This window comes from Lepus europaeus, chromosome 1 (genome assembly GCF_033115175.1).
Source record: "Lepus europaeus isolate LE1 chromosome 1, mLepTim1.pri, whole genome shotgun sequence".
In the NCBI taxonomy this organism is placed as follows: Eukaryota; Metazoa; Chordata; class Mammalia; order Lagomorpha; family Leporidae; genus Lepus; species Lepus europaeus.
In genome coordinates this window covers 99,472,926-99,500,605 of record NC_084827.1, presented here as the reverse complement: position 1 = coordinate 99,500,605, position 27,680 = coordinate 99,472,926, and the positions used below count along the sequence as shown (strand labels likewise).

Here is a 27,680-nt window from a genome sequence, read left to right as displayed (position 1 = left end):
TTCTATTGGCCTGGGAAAGTACAAAACAGTGGAAGTGCTTGGGCCCCTGCACCTACGTAGGAGGCCTGGATGAATCTCCTAGCTCCTAACTTGGTTCTGGTTCAGTCCTTGCTGTTGTGGCCATTTGGAGAGTGAATCAGCAGAAGGAAGCTCTTTCTCTTCTCTCCCTATGTTCCTGCAACTCAATGTTTCAAGCAAATAAATAAATCTTAAAAAAAAAAAAAAGCCTTGCTAAGCAAATAAGTTTGAAGCAGCCAAAATTATGTTTATTCAGGCCTCCATGACCTACTTCTGAGTTCAACAATTCCACATTAGATCTTCAATGTAACTAGTTAAAACTTTTATGTTTATTGTCATTTTATTTGAAAGGGAGACAGAGAGAGAGAGAGAGAGAGAGAGAGAGAGAGAATCTTTTATGTACTAGTTTGCTCCTGTAATGTCTGCAACAATCAGAACACTGCTAGGCAGAAGCCAGGATTTGGATCTCAATTCAAGTCTCCTAAGTCAGTGTCAGGGCTCCAAATACTTGAGCCATCGTCTGCTGCCTCCCATGGTCTGCACTAGCAGGAAACTGGAATCAGAAGCAGAGCTGAGGCTCAAACTCAGGCACTCTGATATGGAAGGTGGGTATCTCAAGTGGTGTTTGCTGAACCAAATGCCTGCCTCTGGAATGACTGTTTTTGGCAGAGGGCCTCAGAATATTGTTCTTCACACACCATGTGTGGATTTGGGGTTATTTCTCATTAGATTTTTTTTAACTCAACTAAATCATATAATATGAAGAGGAACACAATATAAAGCAATTAAAGGCAGAAGTACTGTAACTGAAGTCAAAGCTGGAAATCCAAGAATCATCTCCCATTCCTTCTTTTTTTTTCTTCTTCCCAGGAGCTTCTCAGGAGCTCCTTACAATCTAATGAGTACAGTTTTAAAATTATTGCATAGATTTACTCTTCAAAACTCAAACAACTGAAGCACTTATAGCAAATTTTGCATATATACATGGTATAGGCAAAAGTTTTCTTTCTTTCTTTTTTTGTAAAGGAAACAGATTTCATGTATTTCATATATGCAGTTTTAAGAACATGATGATACTTCCCATTCTGCCTCCTTCTCTCTCACATTTCTTCTCCATCCTTTCTTATATTTCTTTGAATTTTTGTAATGACATACCTTCAATATACTTTATAATCACAAGTTTAAGCCTCCAATGAATAAAGAACTCAACAAAAAAGAAAGTAGAAAGACCACAAAACCTACACATACCCTCATTGTTTCCTAGTGACCCATACACTCCTTTTGCCTTCAACTTGGAACAGTGCAGAGTTCCATCTCTGCTGTATGCCCACCATGCTCAGTGAACTCTTCCTACATCTGGAGATAAAAAGTAATTGGATTTTAAAAAAAATGCCGTTAACATTGTTTCTTGTAAGAAGTGCATCAAATGGATGAGTAAAGACGTTTGCTTTTACATTTAAAAGAAATTTTGAAATTGTCCCTCTGAGTTGATCAATGAAAAGCTGACTCAGATAATCTATTTGTATCACCTAGTTAAAGTACTCATATCTAAGGCCCCAAATGATTTTAGCGACTTAATCTCTTGGATGATACTGCAATCCACTCAGAGCTTCATTATTTGATTAATCTAAGCTAAAATAGGTCAGAGAATTACTTTTTGTCCTTGTATTAAAGCAGGAGGGATATTATCTATTGTTAATTATTATTTATATTAGGTTTAAACTTTTTCTTTGTGCTGTTTTAAATATGTATGTCCAGTTCCAAGCTAGTATTTGTTCTTTATCCAGACTAGGATTTCTAAGGTAAGAACTTCAGGACTTCTGGAAGTGGAACAGCCCATATGGGATGCTGGTACCTAAGGTGGCAGCATCCCCTGCTGTGCCACCACACTGGCCTCAGAAATCCTATTTTTTAAGTTACCACTTAATCCTTTCCAGCTCTACCTTAATGAACAGATTAATTGAGCTAACAATAATCCAGAAATTTCAGTCACTGGCTCTGCTGATGTTTTGCAGACATCTTGATATACTAAACCAACGGACTTCACATGCATTCTAGTCTTTAGACTCCATAAGGGTGATGAGGACATCCTTACTGCTCTTGTGGGCATGAAACAGTTAAAGTAGAATGAAACTCATTTCCTTTGAATCTTCATTTTCAGTTATGAAGAGTCTTCAAAAGTTCATAGAAAATCTCTATGTGGTTTCAAATTTTCTTTTTCACAAAAAATAAGCTCATTATTAATTCAATTTCCCCATAAACTTTCTAAAGTACACTAGATGACTTAAAACAAAATCCAATAAAGCAAATAGCTGATGTCATACCATGTGCTGTGCATGGGCTGTTATGCCTGTTCCTCTTCACAGTTATTTGAGTTAGACTTGTAATAACTGAGATGTGAAGAGTGTATGAGTCAGTTGAGGCTGCCATAACAAATACCATAGCAAACACAAACTGTAGACTGGGTAGCTTGAAACAATGAAAATGTTTTTTCTTATAGTTCTGGACTCTGGGAAGCCCAAGACCAGGTGCTGGCCGTTCAGTTCCTGGGGAGGGCATTCTACTTGGATTGCAGATGACTGCTTTTTGTTGTGTTTTCACATGGCAGAGAGAGATCTCTATGACTTATCCTTTTTTTTATTTTATAACTAAAGCAAGTATTTATTGCGTTTGATTTTTAATTTATTGAAAAAAATTGTTACATAAAAATTTTGACGGACATAAGAATTTTATATAGTTATGAAGCACTGTGTGATATTTTGATACATGTGTAATGTCCAAGCAGGGAAAGTATTTCTGTCTCCTCAGATATTTGACATTTCTTTAAAGTGAAAACATTCCAAAACTTATCTTCTAATTTTTTAAAATAGAGAATTATGTTGTCCATGAACATTATCTATAGTCACCCTACTGTGCAATACATCCCCAGAACTTTATCTCATATCTATCTCTGATTTGGTACCTATTAATCAACCTTTCCCCATTTCTCTTCCCCTTTCTATTTCTATTTCTCTGGTAATCACCATTATACTTTTAACTTCTTTCAAAAAATTTATATAGTTATTTATTTGAAAGGCAGAGCAACAGAGAGCAAGGGAGAGAGAGATTTTCCATCTGGTGGTTTACTCCCCATATGGCTGCGACAGTCAGGGGCAGGTCAAAGCCAGCAGCCAGAAACTGCACCAGAGTCTCCCACATGGGCTCAGGGACCCAAGCACTTGGGCCATAATCTATTTGATGTATTCTTTAGTAAGCAAAGTCTCCGTCACTGCATTTTGTCTTGTACATTTATCTTATCCATTTGGCTGGCTCCTTTACTTGTTACATTTAGTAGGTTCTCCTTAAGCTAAACTCACTCTAACTTTAAATACATGCATTCTGTTTTAGTAGAAAGATTGCCTAACTATTTTAAATTCCAGTATTAACTTCAAAGTGATTTTAAAAGGACATTTGACTTTTTTTGTTGCATGAAGTTTCTTTTCTTGACTTTTGTTTTGATTGTTCCTTTTGCTTGCATTTCCTGATCCTCCCCTGAAACCAGTTCTCTCAAAACCACTTGCCCTCAAACTCTGCTAAAAAGAAAAATAGTGGGCTCTTGAGTACCTTGTGATGGTGACCTTGACCCGTTGGCACTTGCTGGGAAACAATCTTGAGTCACCTTGGTTTTCCTTCCTGGCCACCCCACCTCCCTTGGGACCACTTGCTGAGTCTGAGAAAAGTCCAGTCTAAAAGATAGCCAGCAGTGTGCCCTAGGGTGGCCTATTTTGTCTTCCTATTATACTTTGTAAAGATGATGGATCATTTTAGTAAGGATAAAGTGGTGGAGGACAACCAGAAGAATGCTGAGTGGCTGTAATCCAAGTAGTAGATACAACGTCTTTCTGATGAACGTTAATGAGCTGAGGTGTACTTCAGGGAGAGTACACCTCAAGGACTTTGTGAGGGAACAGTGTATAACCAGCACCTGTATTTCTTGCTTGCATTCACAAGAGCCAAATGTCCACAAACTCTGACTTTTGCATAGCTCTGCTAATGTTAAGAAGGGGAATGGATGTGAAACAAGTGGCAGAAAGTGAGGAAGTTTTTCTTTCTTCTTAAAAAACATGGCAGATGGTGTTTTGAACACAACTTGCCATAGAATATGAAAACGTAAGAGTTCTGGGTATTTGAGGGAGAAAAAAATAAGTTGATTTTTTTTTAAAGTTTGAAAATCAGCTTGAGGTTCTCTCAGGAGCTTACAGGAAAAAAAAAAACAGTGAGAAATGGGAGTGAACTGCAAGATAGGGTTTGTGTAACAAGCACCTCAAACCACAGAAGTCACATGGGCTGTCTGCTTTGCTACTTTTGATCACTTGTCTGAGAGTGGTACTTTCAGCTTCCCCCATCCTGCAAGGCCACTCAACCATGTGCCTGCTGGAGTAATCTTTATTCACAATGTCTTTAAAAAGGCTCAAGCAACAGAGCAGCAATGGCAATTTGGTGGACTATAGCTCTGGTCCAGCATATAGCTCTTACTCCACACTCGCAGGCAGCTTTACCGAGGACGACAACAGAAGGATTCAAATGCTGGCAGACACTGTGGCTACTCTGCCTCGGGGACGAAAGCAGGTATGATGGTGATTTTGTACCTTTATGAGGGTCATGTTCTCCTGAGAGCAGAGTGATAGTGGTTGTCCTACCTCGTACTAAACGTTTGATCTTAGAGGCTTTGGAATTAGCGAGAGTACGAGTGAGGAAGGAGGCCAGAGACCCAAAGAGCTACTACTGGCCTAGTTCAAAGATTAGAGACCTTAATCAAGCACCTAAATGCTCTCTTCTGTTCAAGGAAAAGCTTACAAACTGTTCTCATTTGAAGAGGTGCTCAGGGCAAAGGAAAACCATTCAGCACAGCAAACTTGAAGACGGTTTATATGATCACAATTGAGAGAGCAAGAGACTCTCTGACTTTTCCCGCTTTAATTCCTCACTGATTCTTTTCCACCCATCCTCACTTCTAGCCTTTGTTAGTCATGTCAGCTCATAATCAAAAGAGAATTTTTTTTTTTTCCTGAGGACACATTTTGTTGACTAAGTTATGTTCAGCTCTGGGGCACTGGCACATACCTTATGTTTCTGGGAAATAAGATGTCTTGGACAGGTGAGTGCCAGACTGAACCCCAGCTGCCCAGCCTACTAGTTGTGGAATCTTGAGAAAGTCACCTGCCTCTCTAAAATTCAGTTTTATTTTTTCGAAAATGCGTATAATTTAAAAAAGCACCTCAAGTGAGCTCTTGCTACTGAAGTAAGGACGTGTGCAGTGCCTAATATGATGCTTGAGGTGCCGCCTGTACTCCTCAGAGGCCCGAGTATGCTGTTTTAAAACTTTCAGTGCAAAATAATCCTCTAGGGATGAAAACTCCATTGGAAAAATTCATGTCCAGCTGGATTTAACTCAATTTTTGTTCTTTGTTTTCTAATTTGTAAAAAAGTATTTTTAAAGAAGGGCACATCTTCAACATCTGTTTATATAACTTGTTGTAATGCCCCCAAGAATATATTTGAATGTAGGTAGAGCACTTACACAGAAAAGACTTAGAATTCCTTTAGAAGATAGACTTTTGCCTTTAATCTTGCTCTCGTGCCCCTCTTAATCCTTCTAACTTCAGGATTAGAGAGTTCAGTGTTGTATATAGTTGATTTCTTGGTATTTTTCATGCTGATGATGAAGGGTGTAACTTGCCATGATTTGGATAATGGGTCATTCTTAATTCAACATTATTTTATGATACAAAATTTAATGTATTGATAAATATTTCTATTAGTTTACAACCTCTGAAAATAAAGCAACATGAAAAATATCAACATCTTTATTCTGTTTTCAGATATACAGAAATCTGGTTTTTTTATATATGTATTTGCCACAAAGCTACAGAAATAAATACTCCTGTGGTTCACTTGATTAGGCTATAGTTCCATTTTCTTCATTGAATACTTTCTGGTAAAAATAGGTGCTAATTTTGGAAACAGAGTCAGAATTTTCCATTTCTATATGTTCAACTCAGCCTCATCATTTTATTTAGTCTTAAGCCCATAAATTTTGGTGCAACAAAGTAGACTGAGCAGCTACATGGGGGTAGATAGACATCATGCTATGTGTAGGAGGCTCAAAGATCAGAAGACCATGTTTCCTGCCTGGGTAGTGTTTACAACTCAATAGGCAGTATGTATGCAGTGTTATAGAAAGCAAAACAGCATAAATACTCTCCTCCAAGCTACGTGTCTTTGAATACAACCTTGAAGGATATTCAGCATTACACAGCAAGTGGGTAATTAATGCTGTGGCACAGAGCCTGGGGCCTTGAGAACATGTTTGTGTAACTGTGTAAGATTTAGTGTGTTAAGAAAACCCAGGGCGTGCGTAGGAGATAAGAGATCTCAGAGCTGGGTTGCTTTGCAAAAACATCTGTATGTGTTCAGTACAAAGACATTTTCTTTTCACATGTTCTCCATCTGCTATGGGTTGAACCCACGGATGTTGACTCTGCTGATATAGAGAGCCAAATATCATTCGATTAAAACAGAGAGCCTCTGAACTTGCATGAACAGTGGAGGGTTTGGGGAACTTAATTTTGGAAAAATGGTATGTTGGTTGAGAGAGTTAGCAGCAAGGGAGGAACTTTTGCAGTAGTTCAAGAAAAAAGAAATGACAGTGGCGAAAGGACAGAGTATGAAAGGCACTGAAGACAGAGTCACATTTGATTTTAAACCTGAGTAAAGATAGAGTGAACTGAAAAAAAAAAGAAAATCATAAATGAGATTCAGACATATGAAATAGACACATGTATGCACACAAATATGAGCACATGTACGCCTGTACACAGCCCTGCACCAATTAATTTATACATACATCTTATCTTCTCCAGATCTTTGTCATATTGTTCCACATGGTAGACTCTGCATATTCAAACGGTTTTTTCCTGCTATTGTGGGTATTACTTTTTTAGAAAAAGCAAAACAAAACCTCTTGAACACGAAACTTCAGAATCTATACATTTATCATGAATGAGACTAGATGCAAGTGTACCTCAGCATTTCACAATTTTCCAAACTGATGTTCTTTTCCTTTAACTGGTTTTTAGAGACCAGTCAACTATTTGGCACTGACTGGATTGCAGGCAAGAAGATCCCTGTTAGCAATCCCATGAGCAGGTGTTTCTTCCCTACTGTTATTTTCAACACTTTCAGAGCTGACGTCAATAATTCATACTTCTTGTTGCTGTTGGCGTTGGCTTTTGCAAAGCTGTATCTGGCTACCCTGTACTTTCAACATAGACTTCACAATCAATTGGGTGTTTACACTCAGAGTTGTTTAAAGATAGATTTCTCTGTGTATATTTCCTCAATACCTGCATTTGTTGGAAGTATCAGACATCCCAGAAAAGCTTCTACTTTTGAACATAGTTTAAAAAAATTCCACGCAATGGAAAAGTCTGTAGGAAGTAGTGAGAAGGAAATAAGAACAGTTTTTAGAAACACAGTAATGCTAAAGGAGTAGTAGTGACTGTGTTTTACTGCCCATCTTCACATGGTAGCTTTGGCAGGTTCCTTCTGGAAAGTTCACTGAGTGCTGGGATGAGAACCAGAGACCTGGAAAACTGGCAAGAAGTTTGTTCAGTAGTAGTACCACAAACTGCATTTTTTCGCCTGATTTTCTTTTAGTTATCAAATCATTACTAGCTAGGCAACTCTCGGAAAGGCGATTTCACTTACAAGTTCAGAGAAGGAACTTGTGCTGAGCCCTGCAATGTGTGTATTTCCAGGACGGTTCTGCTTTTTGTGAGCTTTCACTGTATTTCTGGAAGCACATCCACCAGGTACCATAACTCCAGGTGCTCCTAACTGCACCAAGGGGATTTGATCATTCCATGATGCTTTTAGGTGGAAAATGGTGTGAGTTTCACTAAATACAAATTGACAAAGTATTGTTTAATCCATACTGTGGCATGCTTGGTATCAATACCTAACCATTTGAAAAAGAGGTTTGTGAACCTATAATCAGACCTTCCTCAGAAACTGCAACCTACTATTGAGGGTTCTTAGGGAACTTACAAGTTAGGAAGTTGACTTTAGTTTCTTTGTTTTGGTGTGTCTTTGAATAGCCTGCCAAGCCTTGCTATCAAACTCTCTTGACAGTAAAGAGTAGGGCAGGAGCTGTATTCATGGAAAAATTAGGGTGATGCAGAGGACACATCATTTTGGGACTTTTGAAACAAACAACACCAACAAAACACCTAAGCTGTGAATCAGTATCCTCCCCTATCCCACCCCCAGTGCTTTCAGGAAATGAGTACAGAGAATGGGTACCAGGAAGTAACTGTCATTTAGCAACAGAAGTGGCTATGGTGTTAAACTTTGAGCTTCTCAAAGGCAGCCAGCTCTTGGGCTGAGCTGCAGATTACCTCCATCTTTTGCAAAATGACAGCTGAGGTATTTAGTCTTGGTTTCCCATTAAAGCAGGATGTGTGAATCACTGCATAGCAGGATAAATTACATGTTGAATATTAAAGCCTGATCTTTTAAGTCATGTGACAAAAAGCAGAAGAAGAGCAATCATAAGCCCAGCCCCAGGCATCATTAGATTAGTGGCTAGCGAGGACTTAGGGAGCTTTGTCTATTCAGCAGTCATAATTGAATGTGTAGTTTGCAAGCCTGCCAAATTGCTAAACCTAGATTTCTCATATTAGATAATGTGTAATAAAAGACAGCTGCTGCCAGCATATGCTGTGAATTGCACACCAGCTCCTCATTCATGATTTTTGGTGCCATCACTATAACCCTGGGTAAAGGGTCTGTCTGGGAGGTCCTCCTGGAGATGGGCTGCTAGCCCCAGGGAAAGGGGTGCAGGGAAAATTGTTTCCCATGTATAAGGCCCTTGGTAAGACCTGAGATACATTTCATGTCACTTTGGCAGATCATGTGGTGGGCAAACTACATGGAACCTTGAGAACATTCTTTCTACATCACTGGAGTCTGACAGCCCAGATCAAAAACAAGGAGGCTTTGTGTCAACACATGGCCTGTGTCAGAAAATTGGATGGTGCCTAATTTATTTAAGCTGCTTTTTTTTATTTAAATGCTAGGTGTCTGAAACAGCCGCCTTGCTAATCCAGATGGAAACTAATTTATAATTTGACTTAGGCTGATTTTTTATGTGTCACTGATAATCCCAAGTCAGTCAATCCATGGGAGTTGAACGTTGCTATGCTTCTCATGTTGTGCTAGGCAAATGTTTTCATCTTAGCAAATAGAAAGCTTGGAAGGAGGCATGTGGTGGAATTGTCCTTCCCTGTGGAGGTCTTGGATCTGTCTTGTGAACCTAAAAGATTTTAGATTTCAGTCTACCAAGCATTACTTTGTTTTTAGAAGGCAGGTTGGATGAAATCTTCAGGATCCCATCACTGCTATGATGGTTAGCCTAGTAAAAGTATGTTTAAAGCCAGCGCCGTGGCTCAATAGGCTAATCCTCCACCTTGCAGCGCTGGCACACCAGATTCTAGTCCCAGTTGGGGTGCCGGATTCAGTCCCATTTGCCCCTCTTCCAGGTCAGCTCTCTGCTATGGCCCGGGAGTACAGTGGAGGATGGCCCAAGTGCTTGGGCCCTGCACCCACATGGGAGACCAGGAGAAGCACCTGGCTCCTGGCTTTGAATCAACGCAGTGCGCTGGCCGCAGCACGCCGGCCGTGGCGGCCATTGGAGGGTAAACCAACAGCAAAGGAAGACCTTTCTCTCTGTCTCTCTCTCTCTCACTGTCCATTCTGCCTGTCAAAAAAAAATATGTTTAAAATAGCGAAGGCTTGAAATTTAATAATTCATTTAGTCTTGGTATCATGTATCCATTTTACAGTTATATGTTAATACATCACTGTCTTACATTATTTTCTACTCATTTTCTTTTTCTACAGTTCTTGCTGTTGTTGGATTGAAATTTTGTTGTTGTCCTCTGGTGCTTTTTAAAAATATAACTAAATAATTGTTATTTTTGGGTTTTGTATGCTTTGATGATCACCCTTGAGTTTTCTTATGATTGTTTAATGTAATGAAGGAGAAAGTTGAATAATATCTTAATATAGTCCTCCAGAACTTGAATGGTTTAACTTGGATATTCACTCCCACTCATTTGCTTGTGTTATTGTCTTGTAGTTTCTTTTTTATTATTTCTCTACTTTTCAGTTTGCACTCTGTTTCAGGCAGGCTTTGGGGGTAGAAAGTAAACAAATATATTCTCTAAGAGGCTCAAAGCAAACTGATGATTATGTATAGAAGTGAGGCATTTAATCCAGTATGCCCTTCATTTCTAGACATAGAAATAAAGCTGCACATATATATGTATAAGGTGGGTATTGATAGCGAGAGTACTATTTTAAAAATTTAATCCTAATTTATAGTTATTGATGACATAATCAAATATGACCTACCCGAATACCTTACAGTCTGAACTGAGTGGAAGACAAGCAGATGAAAATAATTAAATAGATTAAGAAACTGTAATTCCAATACTAGGGGAAGTCTGAAAATGTGTGGAAACACAACTTTCCTGCTCTCTTCCACAAGAAGGCAGCCAACCACATAGCTGAATGGCCCCCGTCCTTGCTAATGGGACACACCAAGATGTAACAAATCACACAAATTGTTGTAGACCTTGCACAGTTATTCCTTCATTAAGTTAAAATAGATAGTTTTAGTATATCCAGAAAATAATTTTGGCTCTGAGCTATACTATTTATCTTCAGGGTAATATAAATGAGTCGAGGTCTAGAACTGACAAAAGAGGAAAATATAACTAATTTACATCAAACTGGAGAGATAGATCACCTTACTCTTACGTTAACTTTACTGACCAGTGGCCTAATTTTGAAGACTGGACCATTCCAGAAAATCTGTGCTTCCCTAAAGTAAAGCAGGCGTCCCTCCTCATAAATTCCTTGCTGAACATTTGATTTTTGTAACTTATTGCATGTACATTCACTTCTTCTATGTAGTTTTCTCCCACTGTTTTATTTTCTCCTGTATTCACCATGCTCTACTCTGGTATTTTATGTATTCACCTACACTTGAGGGCACTTAGAAAAGTTCACAGAAAATGAAATTAATAATAAATTCATTTGGGAGAAAAATTTTTTGAAATCCATGCATAGGAGTATGGCAGCCATGTTAGGTAGGCAATTCAGCAGTTTGGGCTAGCAGCAAACACTTATGCTTTGGACCCTTGGACCAACACTTGAGAACAAGCTAATTAACATTTACCAAAATATCCCCAAACAAAAATCACACAAATGTGCTCTGCAATCCTTCTAAATCAAAGCACCACCTTTTGTTAACTTTTAATTTACAATAGTAGTGTGTATCTTGAAAGCTTAGATTCACATGATCTTCTTAAAAATGTGTAAAGGAGTGGCCGGCGCCGTGGCTTAACAGGCTAATCCTCCGCCTTGCGGCGCCAGCACACCTGGTTCTAGTCCCAGTTGGGGCACCGAATTCTGTCCCGGTTGCCCCTCTTCCAGGCCAGCTCTCTGCTGTGGCCCGGGAAGGCAGTGGAGGATGGCCCAAGTCCTTGGGCCCTGCACCTGCATGGGAGACCAGGAGAAGCACCTGGCTCCTAGCTTCGGATCAGCATGATGCGCCGGCAGCAGTGGCCATTGGAGGGTGAACCAATGGCAAAAAGGAAGACCTTTCTCTCTGTCTCTCTCTCTCACTATCCACTCTGCCTGTCCAAAAAAAAAAAAAAAAATGTGTAAAGGAGTGAAGATGATATTATTTATACCATTCTGAGTCAGGAGGCAGGAACTCCATCTAGGTCTCTAACACAGGTGGCAGGGACCCATGTATTTGGGCTATCATCTGCTACTTCCTACATGAATTAATAGGAAGCTGGATTGGAAGCAGAAGCAGGCTTCAATCCCAGGAGCTCCAACATGGGATGTGAACATCTCAAATGGTGATGTAATCCACTGAGCTATAACACTTGCTTCTTTGTGCTGGTTCTTTAGAGATCATTTTATTCTACTGAAAATATGACACTGAACCATTAGGAAGAACAGTGTCATTTTATCAGCATCTCCAAAAACTATCAGGCATGAGTATTTGGGTTTTGCATGCCATTCTCTGGATCTTAGGTTTCTTTGGCTTTCAGGGTGATTATGAATTGCTATGGTTAATCTATTGGATGCTTTTTAAAATACAGATCAGAGAAGTAGTTCTCATGGGAAGCTCTGGGGGTTTGCCGAAATACATGAACTCTTCACCACAGTGCATTACATCTGAGCACCTTTAAGCCTTCAAATGTAGTTCCTGAAAACACCCTTGCCCAACTCTCCTTTTTCATCCTTGGAGAATGGAAATTCCTGCCTTTAGTGACTATTTCCCAGGAGCTGTGCCAAGAAAGTTGATAAAACAGAAAGTCCTCGGTGATCTGGTACAGTTTGCCGATGTATCTTATGGACCTTGAAATAACTGTATACCTTTTATATTTTTCAGCTTGCTTTGACCAGATCAGGTTCTTTGGGTGACTTTTCCTGGTCTCAAAGGTAAAGAGATTCATTTATTTTGGGGTCTGTTACCAACACATTTTTGGAACCCAACTATTTAAATTGTTCATATGCACACATGCCCCCCCCCAGTATCATATGCATTAAAGTTTACATAAATGTTAATTGTTATAGTTATTATAAATCATGAAATATTCCAAGTCTGATACTTTGATGTTAATGAAGATTTTTAAATTTTTATTACAGAAAGCTTGTTACTGTGGTAAAGCAGGATAATGAAACATTTGGATTTGAAATTGGGGTAAGCGGTTTTCAAATTTTCTGGACTTTCAAGGAAGAAAACTGCATTGGCAGTGTCATGATGTTTGCAAAAAAAATTGAAGTTAGTTATAGAGAATTATGGAAACTGAGTTTATTCAGAGTGTGGAGGTTCCTGGTTGTATTTCAGTGTGCTAAGTTCTGTCAAGGAAAACACTGAAGCTGCTAAAATTAAGTCCTTATTTTAGGTATGAGATCTGCTCAGGTCCTGTGCTTAATTTCTTCTATCTTCTCTTAAGTCTGAGATGGATCAGAAATGCATGATAGCCGTCTGGTCTTAGATAAGAGAGGGGAATAGTTTTTAAAGGTGTACTTTTTACATATTTGTTTTTGATATATTCATAATCACATTATACTGTGTATCAGGTTATGAATCTTTACTTTGATATTCAAGAAGTCTTTGAAAGGCTATATAGTGTATTTGGAATGCATGTGTTCACGAACAGCTCCTGTTATGTTTGATTCTAAAGATTTCACATTGGATATAGTGAGAAATTTAGACCCTTTTTCCTAATGACAGTACTTCATAACTGATACTTGAACCACTGTAGGACATTTGCCTCTACTTGCAGGTTGTTTTAATGCTGTAAGAACTTTCTAACAGTCTTTATAGATTTCAATGTAATTGCCTAAGAATTTTATCTCTTAGTTACTGTCTCCTTTTCCATGGTCCTGCTTTTAATGATGGTGAGTTAAGACAAAAGACCTCTAGTCCAACCAAATATATCAGTAGTGGCTTAAGCGTAACTGTTTTCTTCCATAGCACTTTTTGCATTTTCTTCAGATGTGCTTTGCATAATTATATTCTTACTACACATCAGATTTTAGATCTTAGTTTTGGAGCTGCTCTCAGAAAACTTTGGTATGAGATCAGCCCCACAATTGGAAATTCAGTGTGTATTTTAAGATCAAGAACAGGAAGCTGCTAAGTAAAACATGTTTTATGAATAAAGAAACAAAATGGAATGAACAGGGAGAAGGCTATAAGAGAAAAGAAGATATCTTCTACTTTTTAACTCTCTTAAATTTGCTGAACTCTATAGTTTATCACAATATTTGGTGAAATCCATCTAATTTTAGAAATATGGTATGCTCTTATATGCCCTATTCACATAAAGCACTCCCTATATTGTCGCAGAGACACTGTGCTTTTTGTGACTGCTTCTTGTCAAATAAGAATTACCCTCAAGAATGAGCAGTAGTTGCTATTGAAAACTGGATAAACGACTATTCACTTATTCTTACTTTTCTCACTCTGATGTGGTTTAATTTCCACTGCTTCAACATAATGCTCTACCTAGGGCAAGAGTTAAAATTATCGTAAGTGGACAATAGGCCATCCCATCACTGAACCCCTTGTCTGTCAGCAGGAGCTAATGGCTTCAATCCTGAGCTACAGCATGTATGTGTTAACTGAGGTGGTACAGGAACACACACCAATGTCATTGCTTCTGGCATATGGTTCCCATTACCAGGTTCATGCCCTAATCTATTCTCTAGTGTTCATGAGATTTGTTGAGTTTAACAAATAGATGAAATGCTTCTGAGAGCTTTTTGAAGACCAGAGAGAATGTCATAACCTCTGTATTGTATACCCAGTGCAAATACATATTTGGATCCTGGTGTACCAGGTAGGTGACTTTGGAAGAGACCAGCTCCATCCTTATGTCTGCTTTTCCCATGGGTACTAGTTTTATGCTGCTCATGAGAACCAGTCAGCATGAGGAAGACTCCTGTATTCATATTCTTTCAATTTCTGCCTTAGAAGAGCCTTGGAGTTTAAAGGAAATAATACATTTAAGGCAAATAGCAATGTGCCTGGTATAAGTAGATGATTAAGAAATGACAGGTGTTAGATTGAAGGTCACTGAACCTGAGAAAGGACAATGTGACCATTGTGTCTCTGAGGCCTATAATAGGAACTAGAAGATTGTGGTGAGAGAGAGTGAAGCATTCAATTAATTACTATTTTCTGTAACTTTGGGACTTCTGTCATTTCCTCTTTATCTCTGTCTTCCAAATTATATGCTCTTTGTGACCATATAGGTAGGTACAACTAAATAATCAACATATGTCCCCTGCACTGTACTCACTTGATCACTGGGGATGCAAGGTATATTCTCACTACTATTGACAATTGTTAAAATAGTGGCTTCCAAATGAGTGTCAGTTTTATCTTTGATTCATGTGCTGCATGAACTAGACCAGCCTTCCATCTCTGGAAGTGTTCAAGATGAAGTGCAAGTCCTCTGGCAGAAAAACTGCTAACAGGGTCTCTGATATAGATGGGAGATGTATTACAACACCTTTAAAATTTTATTTGAAAGACAGAGAGATAGATGGACAGAAAAAGATTTCCCATCTGTTGGTTCACTTCTCAGATGTCCACAATGGCCAAGATTGGGCTGGGTCACAGCCAGAAACTGGGAACTCAATGTAGGTCTCCCACATGGATGTTAGGAACCCAATTACTTGATCCATCACTGCTGCCTCCTGGGATCTGCATTGGCAGGAAGCTGGAGTCAGGAGCCACAGCTGGCCTTGAAATTAGGTGCTCTGATATGGGACTTGGACATCTTAGTGCCTGGGATAAATGCCCACTCCCCTACATGATCTTGTTTTTTTTGTTGTTGTTGTTGTTTGTTTGTTTTGTTTTGTTTTCGTTTCTTTTTTTTTTTGACAGACAGAGTTAGTCAGTGAGAGAGAGAGACAGAGAGAAAGGTCTTCCCTCCGTTAGTTCACCCCCACATGGTTGCTATGGCTGGCGCGCTGAGCCGATCCGAAGCCAGGAGCCAGGTGCTTCCTCCTGGTCTCCCATGTGGGTGCAGGGCCATCCTCCACTGCCATCGTGGGCCACAGCGGAGAGCTAGACTGGAAGAGGAGCAACCGGGACAGAACCTACACCCCAACCGGGACTAGAACCCAAAATACTGGCGCCGCAGGTGGAGGATTAACCTAGTGAGCCGTGACGCCGGCCACCTACATGATCTTTTAAAGTTCCTTCTAGTTCCTTCTACTTTTTAGATAAGGAGATTTTTAAATTTTTTTTTATTTTTTTTAACTTTTATTTAATAAATATAAATTTCCAAAGTACAGCTTTTGGATTGCAGTGGCTTTTTCCCCCCATAACTTCCCTCCAACCCGCAACCATCCCATCTCCCACTCCCTGACTTGAAAGTTAGAGTTACAGAGAGAGAGAAGGAGAGGCAGAGAGAGAGAGAGAGAGAGAGAGAGAGAGATCTTCCATCCTCTGGTTCACTCCCCAGCTGGCCGCAACGGCTGGAGCTGTGATGATCCGAAGCCAGGAGCCAAGAGCTTCTTCCAGGTTTCCCACGTGGGTGCAGGGGCCCAAGGACTTGGGTCATCCTCCACTGCTTTCCCCAGCCATAGCAGAGAGCTGGATTGGAAGTAGAGCAGCTGGGACTGGAACCAGTGCCCATATGGGATGCTGGTACAGCAGGTGGCAGCTCTACCTGTTATGCCACAGCACTGGCCCCAGATGAGGAGATTCTAAATGTCTTATAGGTTGAATAGAAATCCTTCAGAGGTTAACCAACTCAAGGTTTTCACTCATGGTGCCCAGGCACCATCAAATAAGTAGGAAGGAACATTAGAGAACAATTCCTGTGTAAGAAAGTAATACTGTAGTTTTCTGATTTTAGGAATCATATTTTTTAAAAAGATTTATTTATTTTATTTACTTTAAAGGCAGAGTGCCCAAGAGTTGAGGAGGTGTGATACAGAAAGACGAAGAGAATTTTTTCATCTGCTGATTCACTTCGCAATGGTCAGGACTTGGCCAGGCTGAAGCCAGGAGCTTGAAAAAGAAAAAAATGTTGGGGCGGACATGTAGTGCAGTAGGTTAAAGCCCTGGCCTGTGGCACCGCCATCCCACATGGATGTCGGTTTAAGTCCCAGCTGTTTCACTTCTGATCCAGCTCCATGCTAAAGTGCTTGGGAAAGAAACAGAAGATGGCCCGAATCCTTGGGTTCCTGCACCCAATGGAAGACTGGGAAAAAGTGCCTGGCTTTGGATCTGCCCAGCTCTGAACTTTGCAGCCATTTGGGGAGTGAACGTGTGGATGGAAGATCTCTCTCTCTCTCTCTTTCTACCTCTCTCTAAATCTCTGCTTTTCAAATAAATAAAAAATCTTTAAACAAAAGAAAAATGTTAGTTATAGGTCATGGGGGCCCAATATCTTGTAAACATTTGTTCATCGTTTTGGTACAATTTGGGATTAAAAAAAAAGAAGAAGAATGAAAACAACCGCTACTAAACTAGTTGTCAAAATTGAGGTAAGAGGGGAAGTGTAACTTCTAATTTAGTGGAGGTGACTAACGAACCAGTGAGAATTCAGAGCAGATGTGCCCGAGAGTGCTCAGAAAGGAAGGTAATTGAATCAATTATAGTAGTTTTGAAGAAACACAGGGCAGATTGTCATTATTTGCAGAACTATGATTTAAAATAAGCATTGTTGGCATATTTTCTTTACTGGATGTACTGTTTTGTATGCTCCTGTAATGAGTGTTTTAGCTTGGGAGAATCACATAGAGATTTTTCTCTTTGCTTTCAGCCACATTTTTTAACCCATTAGTAAATGAGATACTTAAATTTATCTTAATAAATGTATGATGATGATAGTCTCAGGTGGCTGTAGGATTGAAAATATGAAACACTGAGCCACTCTCAACCCGTTTTCTTTCTCATGTCAGATGTGTTTTTACGAATGGAATTGGCTGCAGGTTGGTGGAATTGCAAAATTGGTACCTTTCATTCAGTTTATTGTCAGGCAAGCCTTTCCAAATTGTCCTTTGCACTTACTTATTATATTGCTTACTGGTAATTGACACAATTTTAGTTTTTGACAAGTAGGTTTCGAGTGTTCTGAACAGTAACTGTCTATTACCATCATTTTACAGACACACAGGCTCCAGAACCAGAATGCCTGCTCCTCGGACATGTGCACGCTGATCTGCAAAGTACAGGAGGACAGCCCTGCTCACTGTGCCGGCCTGCAAGCCGGTAAGTCATAACTCTGCTCATTTCGAATCTTTGGAATAGAAAGAAATGAAAACTTTTTGCTAGTGAAAGTCAGGTGTGGTGTTTGCCTTGAATTTTCTTAGTTCCTTTATGTTGCTAAGATTTAGAGCTTGCTTGTTTTGTTTTATCTACGTGTGAAAAGTATTATTCAACTAATCAATATAGCACTCATGTTTTTCTTGATATCTCCCAGGTGACGTCCTTGCAAATATCAATGGCGTGAGCACTGAAGGCTTCACCCACAAACAAGTGGTTGACCTGATCAGATCGTCAGGAAACCTGCTTAGGTAACTAACCAACTAGTTCCTGTCTGGGGCTTCAAAGATGTGACCATCTCTCATAATGCCTGCTGAGTGAATGAATGGGCTTTTTGTTCAGAGATCACAAGAGAGGTAGAGCACCACAGCTTTAGGATTGGGAACAAACAGTTTTTTATCAGCTTTTTTGTTCCCCAAGGTTTCCTCACACTTGAACAAAGTGTCAACATCTGAAGTCAGAAGACATCAATAGCCCAAAGTCTGTGTGGGAAGGATAGAATTTAAAAATGCATTTTTAAAGCCAAATTCAATTAAACTGGCACACATTCTCTTTGGACTGAGAGGAATTGCTCCAGTTTCCACAGTTGATAAAATCTTGTGGCTAGAACAAATAAAAGGTCCTAAGGGCTGCACATTTTCCTCTTATGCCACAAGCTGTTGTTTTTCCCTGCCAGTGTTCCATTTGGAAGGAAACACAGTCTGCCCAATCCTCTCCACCCTGAAAACTTCCCCCACGTCCTCCACACATAGCTACTGGTATTCAAAGCTTACCAGGAGGACACTGGTCTCCCCAGCTCGAGACTAGTCTGACTTCTCCACCATTGCATGCCTAGCACCTAATAAGACCTTAATAAGTAATTGAAATATGGAATTCACTCATTCATTAAAATGGTGTTTGTTGGGAAAAATGCCATATTTCCAGCTCTGTGATAGTCTCAGGAGAGACAAAGACAAAGATTTGCTTAAGTGCTTTAGTAATTTTGGAAGAAGATGGCTGAAGAAACATGAAAAGCAAGTGCTTTTTATGTTTTAGTTACTGGTAACTACTATGAGTAAAATAAACAGAGCAATGGCGTAGAACATGGAGTAAATAGGCTGCTAGTTTAGCTAGATGTGTACAGTGGTCCTCTCTGGAGGTGAAATTGGAGATGAAACTGGAGCTAAGACCTAAATGAAGAGAAGGGGTGGTCATATGAGCTTCTGGCAGGAGCATTTTAGTTAGAGAGGACTTGATTTCTCAAAATGGGCTTGGCACATCCAATGGACTGAGAGAAAGAGTGCATCACTGGTGATTGGTGGATTAGGAGAGGCTGATGAGAATGGAGAGAGATAATTGGTCAGGGAGCAGATTAGGGAACTCATTGGCCATGCTGAAGAGTTTAAGTTTTATTCTGATTGAGGTGGATCCCCCATTATGCTATTCATCCTTTACAGTGGCTTTGTGGGTTTGTTTTATTTCTTGTTATAGATGAAAGGACCTGAGGTTTAAAAAGGGCTTAATGAAGGTCACCCAACCAGTGGGTTTAGGGATGGGATGGGTCACTTTCTCTGGACACCAAGATCTATTCTTTTCAGCTGCAGCCATTCATTGTAAGCTACCAATAGAGAATCTACTGGATGCTCTTCTGCTACACTTTAGAGGATGTTTTGGGTTGTTTGGTATGTGGATAAGATGCTTGGTGATGGTAGAAGATGGAGTCCAATTCTATGGGTCCTCTGAATTCAGGGTAAATGTTGCAGGCTCTCTTGCTCCAGAGAAACCTGCATTCAGATAACAGGAACTGTAGAGAGTCCAAGAAAAATGCTGTGATTAGATTTAGAAGGGAATATGCCACATGAGGGAAGTGGGCAGTCCACAGGTGAATAAGGGGCCATAGATGGAGAAAACTGCTAAGAGGCTGGAGCTGTGGTGTAGCGGGAAAAGCCACAGCCTGCAGTGCTAGCATCCCATATGGACACCGGTTCGGGTCTTGGTTGCTCCACTTCCGATCTAGCTCTCTGCTATAGCATAGGAAAGCAGTAGATGATGGCCCAGGTCCTTGGGCCTCTGTACCCACATGGGAGACCAGGAAGAAACTCCTGGCTCTTGGCTTCAGGTCGGCGAACTTCTGGCCATTGCAGACATCTGGGAAGTGAACCAGTGGATGGAGGACCTGTCTCTCTCTCTGCCTTTCAAACAAATAAATAAATTTTTTAAAAAAAGAAAATTGTTGTAAATTCAGATGAAGAAAATGGAAGACAGTCTGTACAGTTACTGAAGACAGTGGCCTATTGAAATTTGCTCATAGACATCTATTGCTTGAAAATGTTCTTATATCTCTAAAAATTGAATTACACCACAGTTAAGAAATTTGAATCAATATTTTTAAAATTCTTATGTGTGTGATTCACAAATTTTTTTTTGTTATTGTATTCAGATGGATTGTTTAGTAGTCCAAAAAAGGGTCTTTCACTTGATCACACAGCACTAATCAAGTCAATCAGGAAAGAACAAGTGTTTTATTTTTAGAAAGGCATTTGATGTAGGAAGAATAGAACACAATTAAGTTGATAATCCTAGGATTTAACTTTTGTAAGCTAAAGATCTTAAGATGAAAGAGTCATACAAAGGTTGTTATTATATAGGTGTTCCAGTTCTGTTGGTTCTTGTTCCAAAATTATAAAGCAATTAACAGATGTGAGGGCTTACCAGAATCCTAGGAAGAAAAAAGACCTCTTCCTATTTCAAGAAATAACATTTTGATTCCCAAATGCCTATTGCTTTTGTTGTTGTATTCTTTGTGCTTAGCCTGGGGCTGAGTCTGATAGGAGATGTACAATAAATGTCTATTAGCCAATGAATGAGGTGATTGAGCCTGTCCCCACAAGAGTAAGTTCTGGTAGGGAGCAATCATCATTGTCATATAGTAGCTTCTATAAAACATGAACTATAGGATACAAATTCTTCAGCATGTTTTCTTTTAGCCACTCTTTTAAGGGTTCTGTGGTTTTTTTTTCCCCTTTCTTTATTTTCTTTCACTGAATGGTGTCAGAAGATTTGGCCCAAATCCAGAGACTTGAAGTACCATGAGATCCATGGTGTTTATGTAGCATTTTTAATATAGCTTGTGTTCAAAACGTAGTTCTCCCTAAGGATGGCACTTGTTTAAATGAATCAAATCAATCAGGTTATTTACCTCTCTTTTCTCTCTCTCTCTTTTTTTTTTTTTTTTGTTTCTTACAACAGGATAGAGACTCTTAATGGAACAGTGATTCTCAGAAGATCAGAGCTTGAAACAAAGCTCCAGGTTTTAAAGGTAATTTAATACAGAGAGGCACATTTTTCACTCTTGAATGTATAAGTGGTAGAATAAAGATCTATATGAGGAACTGAGGTAGCTCTTGAAGACAAAATGTGATGATGAATTTAAACTTCTGAATTATCAAGAGCCACACAATTACCTTTGCAGGAATATCAACTTCTATAAACTGGTGTAAATCACTTTCTTCCTTCCTACAGGAAGCCACATCACTTGAAGAACTTGTCATCAATGCACCTGTTATCTCTTTTGATTTACATATTGCTTGGGAAAAATATCAATCAGGGAGAGGTGGTGTTTTTGTCCTGCTCCCAAGTGGTGCATGAGAGTGCTGGGGATCTGAGATTTTTGCTCTTCCATTGTGTCAGATGTTAAATCCTCTAGTTTTGTTGAGCATTCTTTTTTTCTGACAATACTTTGTAGGTTCCCTTAGGTTTTCTATATAAATGTCATATCTTCTGCAATAATGAAAATTTGCTAAAACTTACAGCACATTGATTAGTGGTAATCCTGTTCTTGATTCTATTTTTATAAAGACTTTATTTTGAGAGTCTGAGTGACAAAGGAAGAGACACACTCACACACTCACACACACACACAAAGAGAGAGACAGAGAGAATCTTCTATTCACTGGTTTTCTCCCCAAATGGCTGTAACAGCTGCAATTTGGCCGGGCCAACACCAGGAATCAGAACTCCCTCCTTGGTGGCAGGGACTTGAGCCATCATCTGCTGCTTCCCAGACCTGCTGCTGTGAGCTGGAGCAGGAGCAGGAGAGAAGCCAGGACTTAATCCAGTGTGTAGGTATGGGTATGGATGGCAGTGGCGGTAAGCAGCTTAATCCACTGCACCATAATGCTGTGCCCTTGTTCTTGAAGTAAAAAAGGAAAGCTCCTAACAGCTTGTCATCATGTTTTTATAAGAGTAAGTAGTACTTTATATTCTATTTAAGTTTATAAAACTGTCAAAGTTAAATTGTTTTTATCAAAAGGAACATAGTCTTAGTGAGCATCTTTTTAAAAACAATTAACTTTTTCAGCATTTTTTAGAAAAAAGAAAGGAATATAGAAAATGGACTAGTGAGGTTTAAAATTAGGGTGAATATATATTGGTATTTCAGGAAATAAAGTATTCGCTTGCATAAAACATTATTTCACTTTTCTAAGCAATTTCTAGTCTTTGAAATTTTCTCCTGAACATTTAGTATACATGCATGTTAGTTTTTCAAGCAATGTACAATGTTTTTCAAGCTCTCTGTCATCTTCCAGTATATCATGAGGATACTGACATGTTTTAAAGGTCCATTTGAGACCACATCTTTCTTCTTATTATTTACTTTAGAGAAGTTATTCAATTTAGAAAAATTACAATAGACTCTTCTTATTTTGAACAGCAGGTTGCAAAGGAGAATACCACCTTATTCAATTGGTGTGCTTGCTGCTGTGTCTTGCATTCCACTTCTACCTTTGGGTTTATTTTCCCTCTTGCTTTAATGCTTTCTTCAGTGAGGGAAAGGAGGTCTTTGTAAACAAGCAAAAAAAAAAAAAAAAAAAAGGTCTTTGTCTCACTGCGGCTGTTGAGACAATTTTCCTAGGTAATTGAAGTTGATCTTTTGTTCCCTTAGCACTTTATATGAATTCTTCTTTTGCTACTTCTGAGAGCACTCCTAGATGTTTGTCTTTTGTTGGTTTTCTGCATTTCCTGTATTTTCTTCTAAAAGTTTTAAAGATTTACCTTTTTACATCTTAGTTAATTTTTGTTCACAAAATTCAAATTTTACTTTTTTTTTTTTTTTTTAAACAGGCAGAGTGGACAGTGAGAGAGAGAGAGACAGAGAGAAAGGTCTTCCTTTGCCGTTTGTTCACCCTCCAATGGCTGCCGCGGTTGGCGCGCTGCAGCCGGCGCACCGCGCTGATCCGATGGCAGGAGCCAGGTGCTTCTCCTGGTCTCCCATGGGGTGCAGGGCCCAAGCACTTGGGCCATCCTCCACTGCACTCCTTGGCCACAGCAGAGAGTTGGCCTGGAAAAGGGGCAACCGGGACAGGATCAGTGCCCCGACCAGGACTAGAACCCGGTGTGCCGGCGCAGCAAGGTGGAGGATTAGCCCATTGAGCTGCGGCGCTGGCCCAAATTTTACTTTTTAATACATGAATCGTCAGTTCTCCCAGTACTATTTATTTAGTAGTTCTCTTTTGCCCCTATCTAAGCCATTTCTGCATATGCATGTATTTTCTTACATGTGCTCTATTCTGATCGTTTAGTGCATTTGTCCAAAAAATAGCTTATAATAAGTAGTGTATCTAGTTGGGGAGTTTATAATAAATCTTGCTATCTAGTTGATATCTATTCTTTTTTTTTAATTTTTTTTATTTTTAACTTTTATTTAATGAATATAAATTTCCAGTGTACAGCTTATGGATTACAATGGCTTCCCCCTCCCATAACTTCCCTCCCACCCACAACCCTCCCCTCTCCCGCTCGCTCTCCCCTTCCATTCACATCAAGATTCATTTTCAATTCTCTTTATATACAGAAGATCAATTTAGTATAAAGATTTCAACAGTTTGCACCCACATAGAAACACAAGGTGAAACATACTGTTTGAGTACTAGTTATAGCATTAAATCAAAAGTTGATATCTATTCTAGGTTGTTCTTGGTCCTTATAAATTTTAGAATCAGATTGTCAAGTTCCATAAATCAATGGTAGTGATTCAGTATCACATTTTTAATGTATAGATCAATTTGAGGAGACTTGACATCAAATGGGATTGTATTTTCATATTGATGGATGATCTTACCATTTAGTTGTTTCTTTGATGTCTTTCAAAGAGTGTCGCAGTTGCCTGCATGCAGATGTTATATCTCTTTAATCCTGTGTACATTATTTTTTCCCTCAGTCTCTATAAAAAAGTATTATTTTGACTGATGTTGATATACAAAGATGTGAAACATTTTTTCTATGCAGTTATTGTGTTCAAATATTTTGCCAAACTATATAATTTATAATAGATTATCTGTAGATTATTCTTTGGATTTCTGTCAAGATAATAGCTAACTGGAAGAATGGCATCCAATTCATTCTGTTACTTTACAGCACTTGTGAGGATCTATCATTCAGTTATGAATAGAAAGTAGAGTGGTAGGCATCCTTCTTTTTTGTTTGATTTTAAAGGAGATTCCTCCAATTCTTTACCATTTCGAATGAGCTATCTCATTGAATCAATATTTTTTTTCAGATTAAGGAGACCCCCTTCCATGCCAATTTTCTAGTAGTTTTCTAGCCCATTTATATTAAATTTTATCAAATAGCTTTGTTCTGCATTTGTTCAGATGATCTCATTTACTCAAAAAAATCAGTATGTGATAAATGACAGTTAAAAATTTTCTCATGTAAATCCAAGCTTTGACTTCTAGGATTAAATCCAATCTGATTTATTCTTGAAATTTATGATCATTTCTAGTAAAATTAATGGTTAGATTTAGAATTTTATAAAGGTTTTTGAAGATGGCATCATTTTGCAGGCACTCTGGGCTATCATTCTTTGTTCAGACTATCTTTTAAAGTTGTAGCATCAGATTTACCAGACATAGTATTTCGTATGGACATCTTCCTCTTTCTGTTTTCTGGTAGTTTCTGCAGAGCCATCTGAATCATCTAATGCTGGGGACCTTTTTAGATGGGAATTCTTTTTTTTTTTTTTTTAGATGGGAATTCTTTGAAACTACTGTTTCTATTTCTTTGTGAGTTGTAAGGTTACTCAGGCTTCCTATTTTCTTTTCAAAGAGTTTTTGTGAGTTATGTTTCTGTTAATACAATTTTCAAATGTGTTGCTTGAAGTTGGTCAAATCTATTGCCACCTTTTAAAAAATTAACAGAAATTAAAAATTTTAAATGATGCAAAAATTGTACATGTTCCTGGAAACTGATTTTGTACACATTTTTATTTATATTACTTTCTATTCCTTTTCTCTTTTTTTTGGGCAGTAATCCTCTCTCAAGGATTTTTGTATTTTTTTTAAAAGATTTATTTATTTATTTGAAAGTCAGAGTTACACAGAGAAAGGAGAAGCAGAGAGAGAGAGAGAGAGAGGTCTTCCATCCAATGGTTCACTCCCCAATTGGCCACAATGGCTGGAGCTGTGCTGATTCGAAGCCAGGAGCCAAGAGCTTCTTCCGGGTCTCCCACATGGGTGCAGGGACCCAAGGACTTGACTTGGGCCATCTTCCACTGCTTTCCCAGGCCATAGCAGAGAGCTGGACTGGAAGAGGAACAGCCAGGACTCAAATAGGTGCCCATATGGGATACCAGCGCTTCGGGCCAGGGCGTTAACCCGCTGTGCCACAGGGCCAGCCCAGATCTTTCTATTTTTGAATCTTACCTCATTTTTCTGGTTGCTTTTAATCTCTTTTATCTTTACTGATTTGCTAGTATAATTAGATCTGGATTCACTTATAAATTTATACTGCTTAGAGCTTGCAGTCCTCTTTTGATTTAAAGACTTATGGCATTATTCTCCTTTGGAAAACTATCAGCTCAATCTCTTTGACTAGAACTTCTCTATCACTGCCCATATTATTATCTTCTGAAATTCCTATTACCCATACCTTAGAGTCTTGATTTATCTTCCATGTTTTCTTACTACTCTGCTATTTTGTATCACTTTATGTTGTATTATTCTTTAGGAATTCTTTAGTAACATCTTCAGTAATGTTCTTGTTTGTTTAGGATATATTCTTTCTACTAAGTTTTTAAACTTCATTTGTTTTTTATTGTCAAGTAGCTCTTTTTCATTTGTATCTGTTCTTGTTTTACTTCTTTGTTTCAAATCTGTTCCTCTTGGAAGCACTGATTTTATCAGCTCTCAGAAAATGATAGATGTCCTAACAATCTTTGAGTACTTTTCTATTTTTGTTTTGCTTGGACAGAATCCATACTTGTATTGTCTTACTAAGTATCTGTGGGCTTAGATTTCCCTTGTATGGTAGCCTCTCTGTTTAAGTGGATATGATGATTGGACAGTTGCCTCTGCTCAGCACTTCAAGGCTCCCAGTGCAGAGCGAGGCCTGGCAGCCACTGTGTCCTCAACAGAGAGGCAGTGTGCTGCTTGGCTCAGGTCACAGGTCTCTACTTACGTGGTCTTGCCTTCCAGTATAAGCTCTACAAGAGCCATAGTCAGCAGCAGCAGTTTTTCTTCAGCCTCCTTTATTAGTGAGGAGATTCTGCCCATGTATGTTTTCTTAAGCAGGAAATATGTCTCGGTCCCCAATCTCCTCTCATTGCATGCAAACCATATATTGCTATAGGACTTAAATTCCTAGTTAGCTTTCTGCTTCTAGAAAGCTAAAAGACAGAGTTCACTACTGCTTACCTTTTTACATTTTCTCCTATTTCTAATGTTGAAGTTACAAGATTTCCAGTTCATCACTGATCAGACCTGCACCAAGTCAGGTGGGATTCCCCTCCCCATGGTGACATTTACTTTGTGCATCCTGTGTAAGTGAGCTTTCTATTTCTCAAAAGACTCATTGTTGAGACACAAGCACTTCTTTAGAAACCATAATCCCTTTAGAGTTCCATTTAAGAGATCCCTTTTCTCCTGACCTATGATTCAAATGTTAAACGTGAAAACATCAATTCTAATGGTTTAGCTGAGAAAGCCAATCTTAAACCTAGCTCTGCAGGATATGTAGTCCTTAGGAAATATTTTGCTCAAAATTTTCAAAATAAATATTGAAGCTTTATTTTCAAATCTTTAACTTTCCAGGGAATTTATAAAAATTAAATAGGGTATTATCTGCACAATTAAAAGTACTAAAGTGTCATGGAAATGTTTAGCTGTATGTCTTAAGTAGATTGAAAACATTGGAAATATATTTGGAACCAATCCAAATGACAGGTGAAGGTTGCTTCACGAAGGCTTTTGTTCATCTACTCATTCAACCAATATTTACTAAGCAGCTGCTGTGAACCAGACACTGAGCTAGGTACTATGGGGGTGATGTGGCCAGTATGGCTTGATCTCACATATGCTTTCATTCTCCTCTATTGGTAAGAATTTAGATCTATCCAAATACACAGCTGTGAAATGAGTAATAAAGGTGGAATCCTACTCTGAAGAAATTAGGGGAGCTTAGTTACAGACTAAAGCCTCTGAGTCACTGATACGTCTGCTCTTTACGAGGACGTTTTCTTAGTTGAAGTGATGGTATACTTATATGAGTGGGCAACATCAACACGTTAGATATTATAAAACCTTTATTTTCACAAATATTTATTTGGCCAGCTCTAGCTTTGTGTTTTAGAATAATAATTGCAGAAGTGTAACCTCCCCTTCTTTTTGTATTTAGTTTTGAATGTCAACCTATCCTTAAATTCCTCTACTAGATTCTATTTTCGTGTAGACAATATGTCTCTGTAAGAGAGAAGAAAGGGTTTGGT

General features: G+C 38.8%; 1 protein-coding gene across 2 annotated transcripts in view; it reads left to right on the top strand.

Annotated features, from left to right (window-relative positions):
- CYTIP (cytohesin 1 interacting protein) overlaps window positions 1–27,680 on the top strand; it is a 72,119-nt gene that overhangs the window by 39,189 nt on the left and 5,250 nt on the right. Inside the window, exons 1-6 of one of the 2 annotated variants that reach the window (XM_062199876.1) lie at window positions 4,433–4,626; window positions 12,533–12,582; window positions 12,790–12,844; window positions 17,782–17,884; window positions 18,096–18,189; window positions 21,167–21,236. In XM_062199876.1, coding sequence (XP_062055860.1) covers window positions 4,453–4,626; window positions 12,533–12,582; window positions 12,790–12,844; window positions 17,782–17,884; window positions 18,096–18,189; window positions 21,167–21,236 — 546 coding nt within the window. In that variant the 5' untranslated portion in view covers window positions 4,433–4,452. Of the gene's footprint in view, window positions 1–4,432; window positions 4,627–12,532; window positions 12,583–12,789; window positions 12,845–17,781; window positions 17,885–18,095; window positions 18,190–21,166; window positions 21,237–27,680 lie in introns of those variants that run through there. The other variant, XM_062199886.1, reaches the window with a different exon arrangement.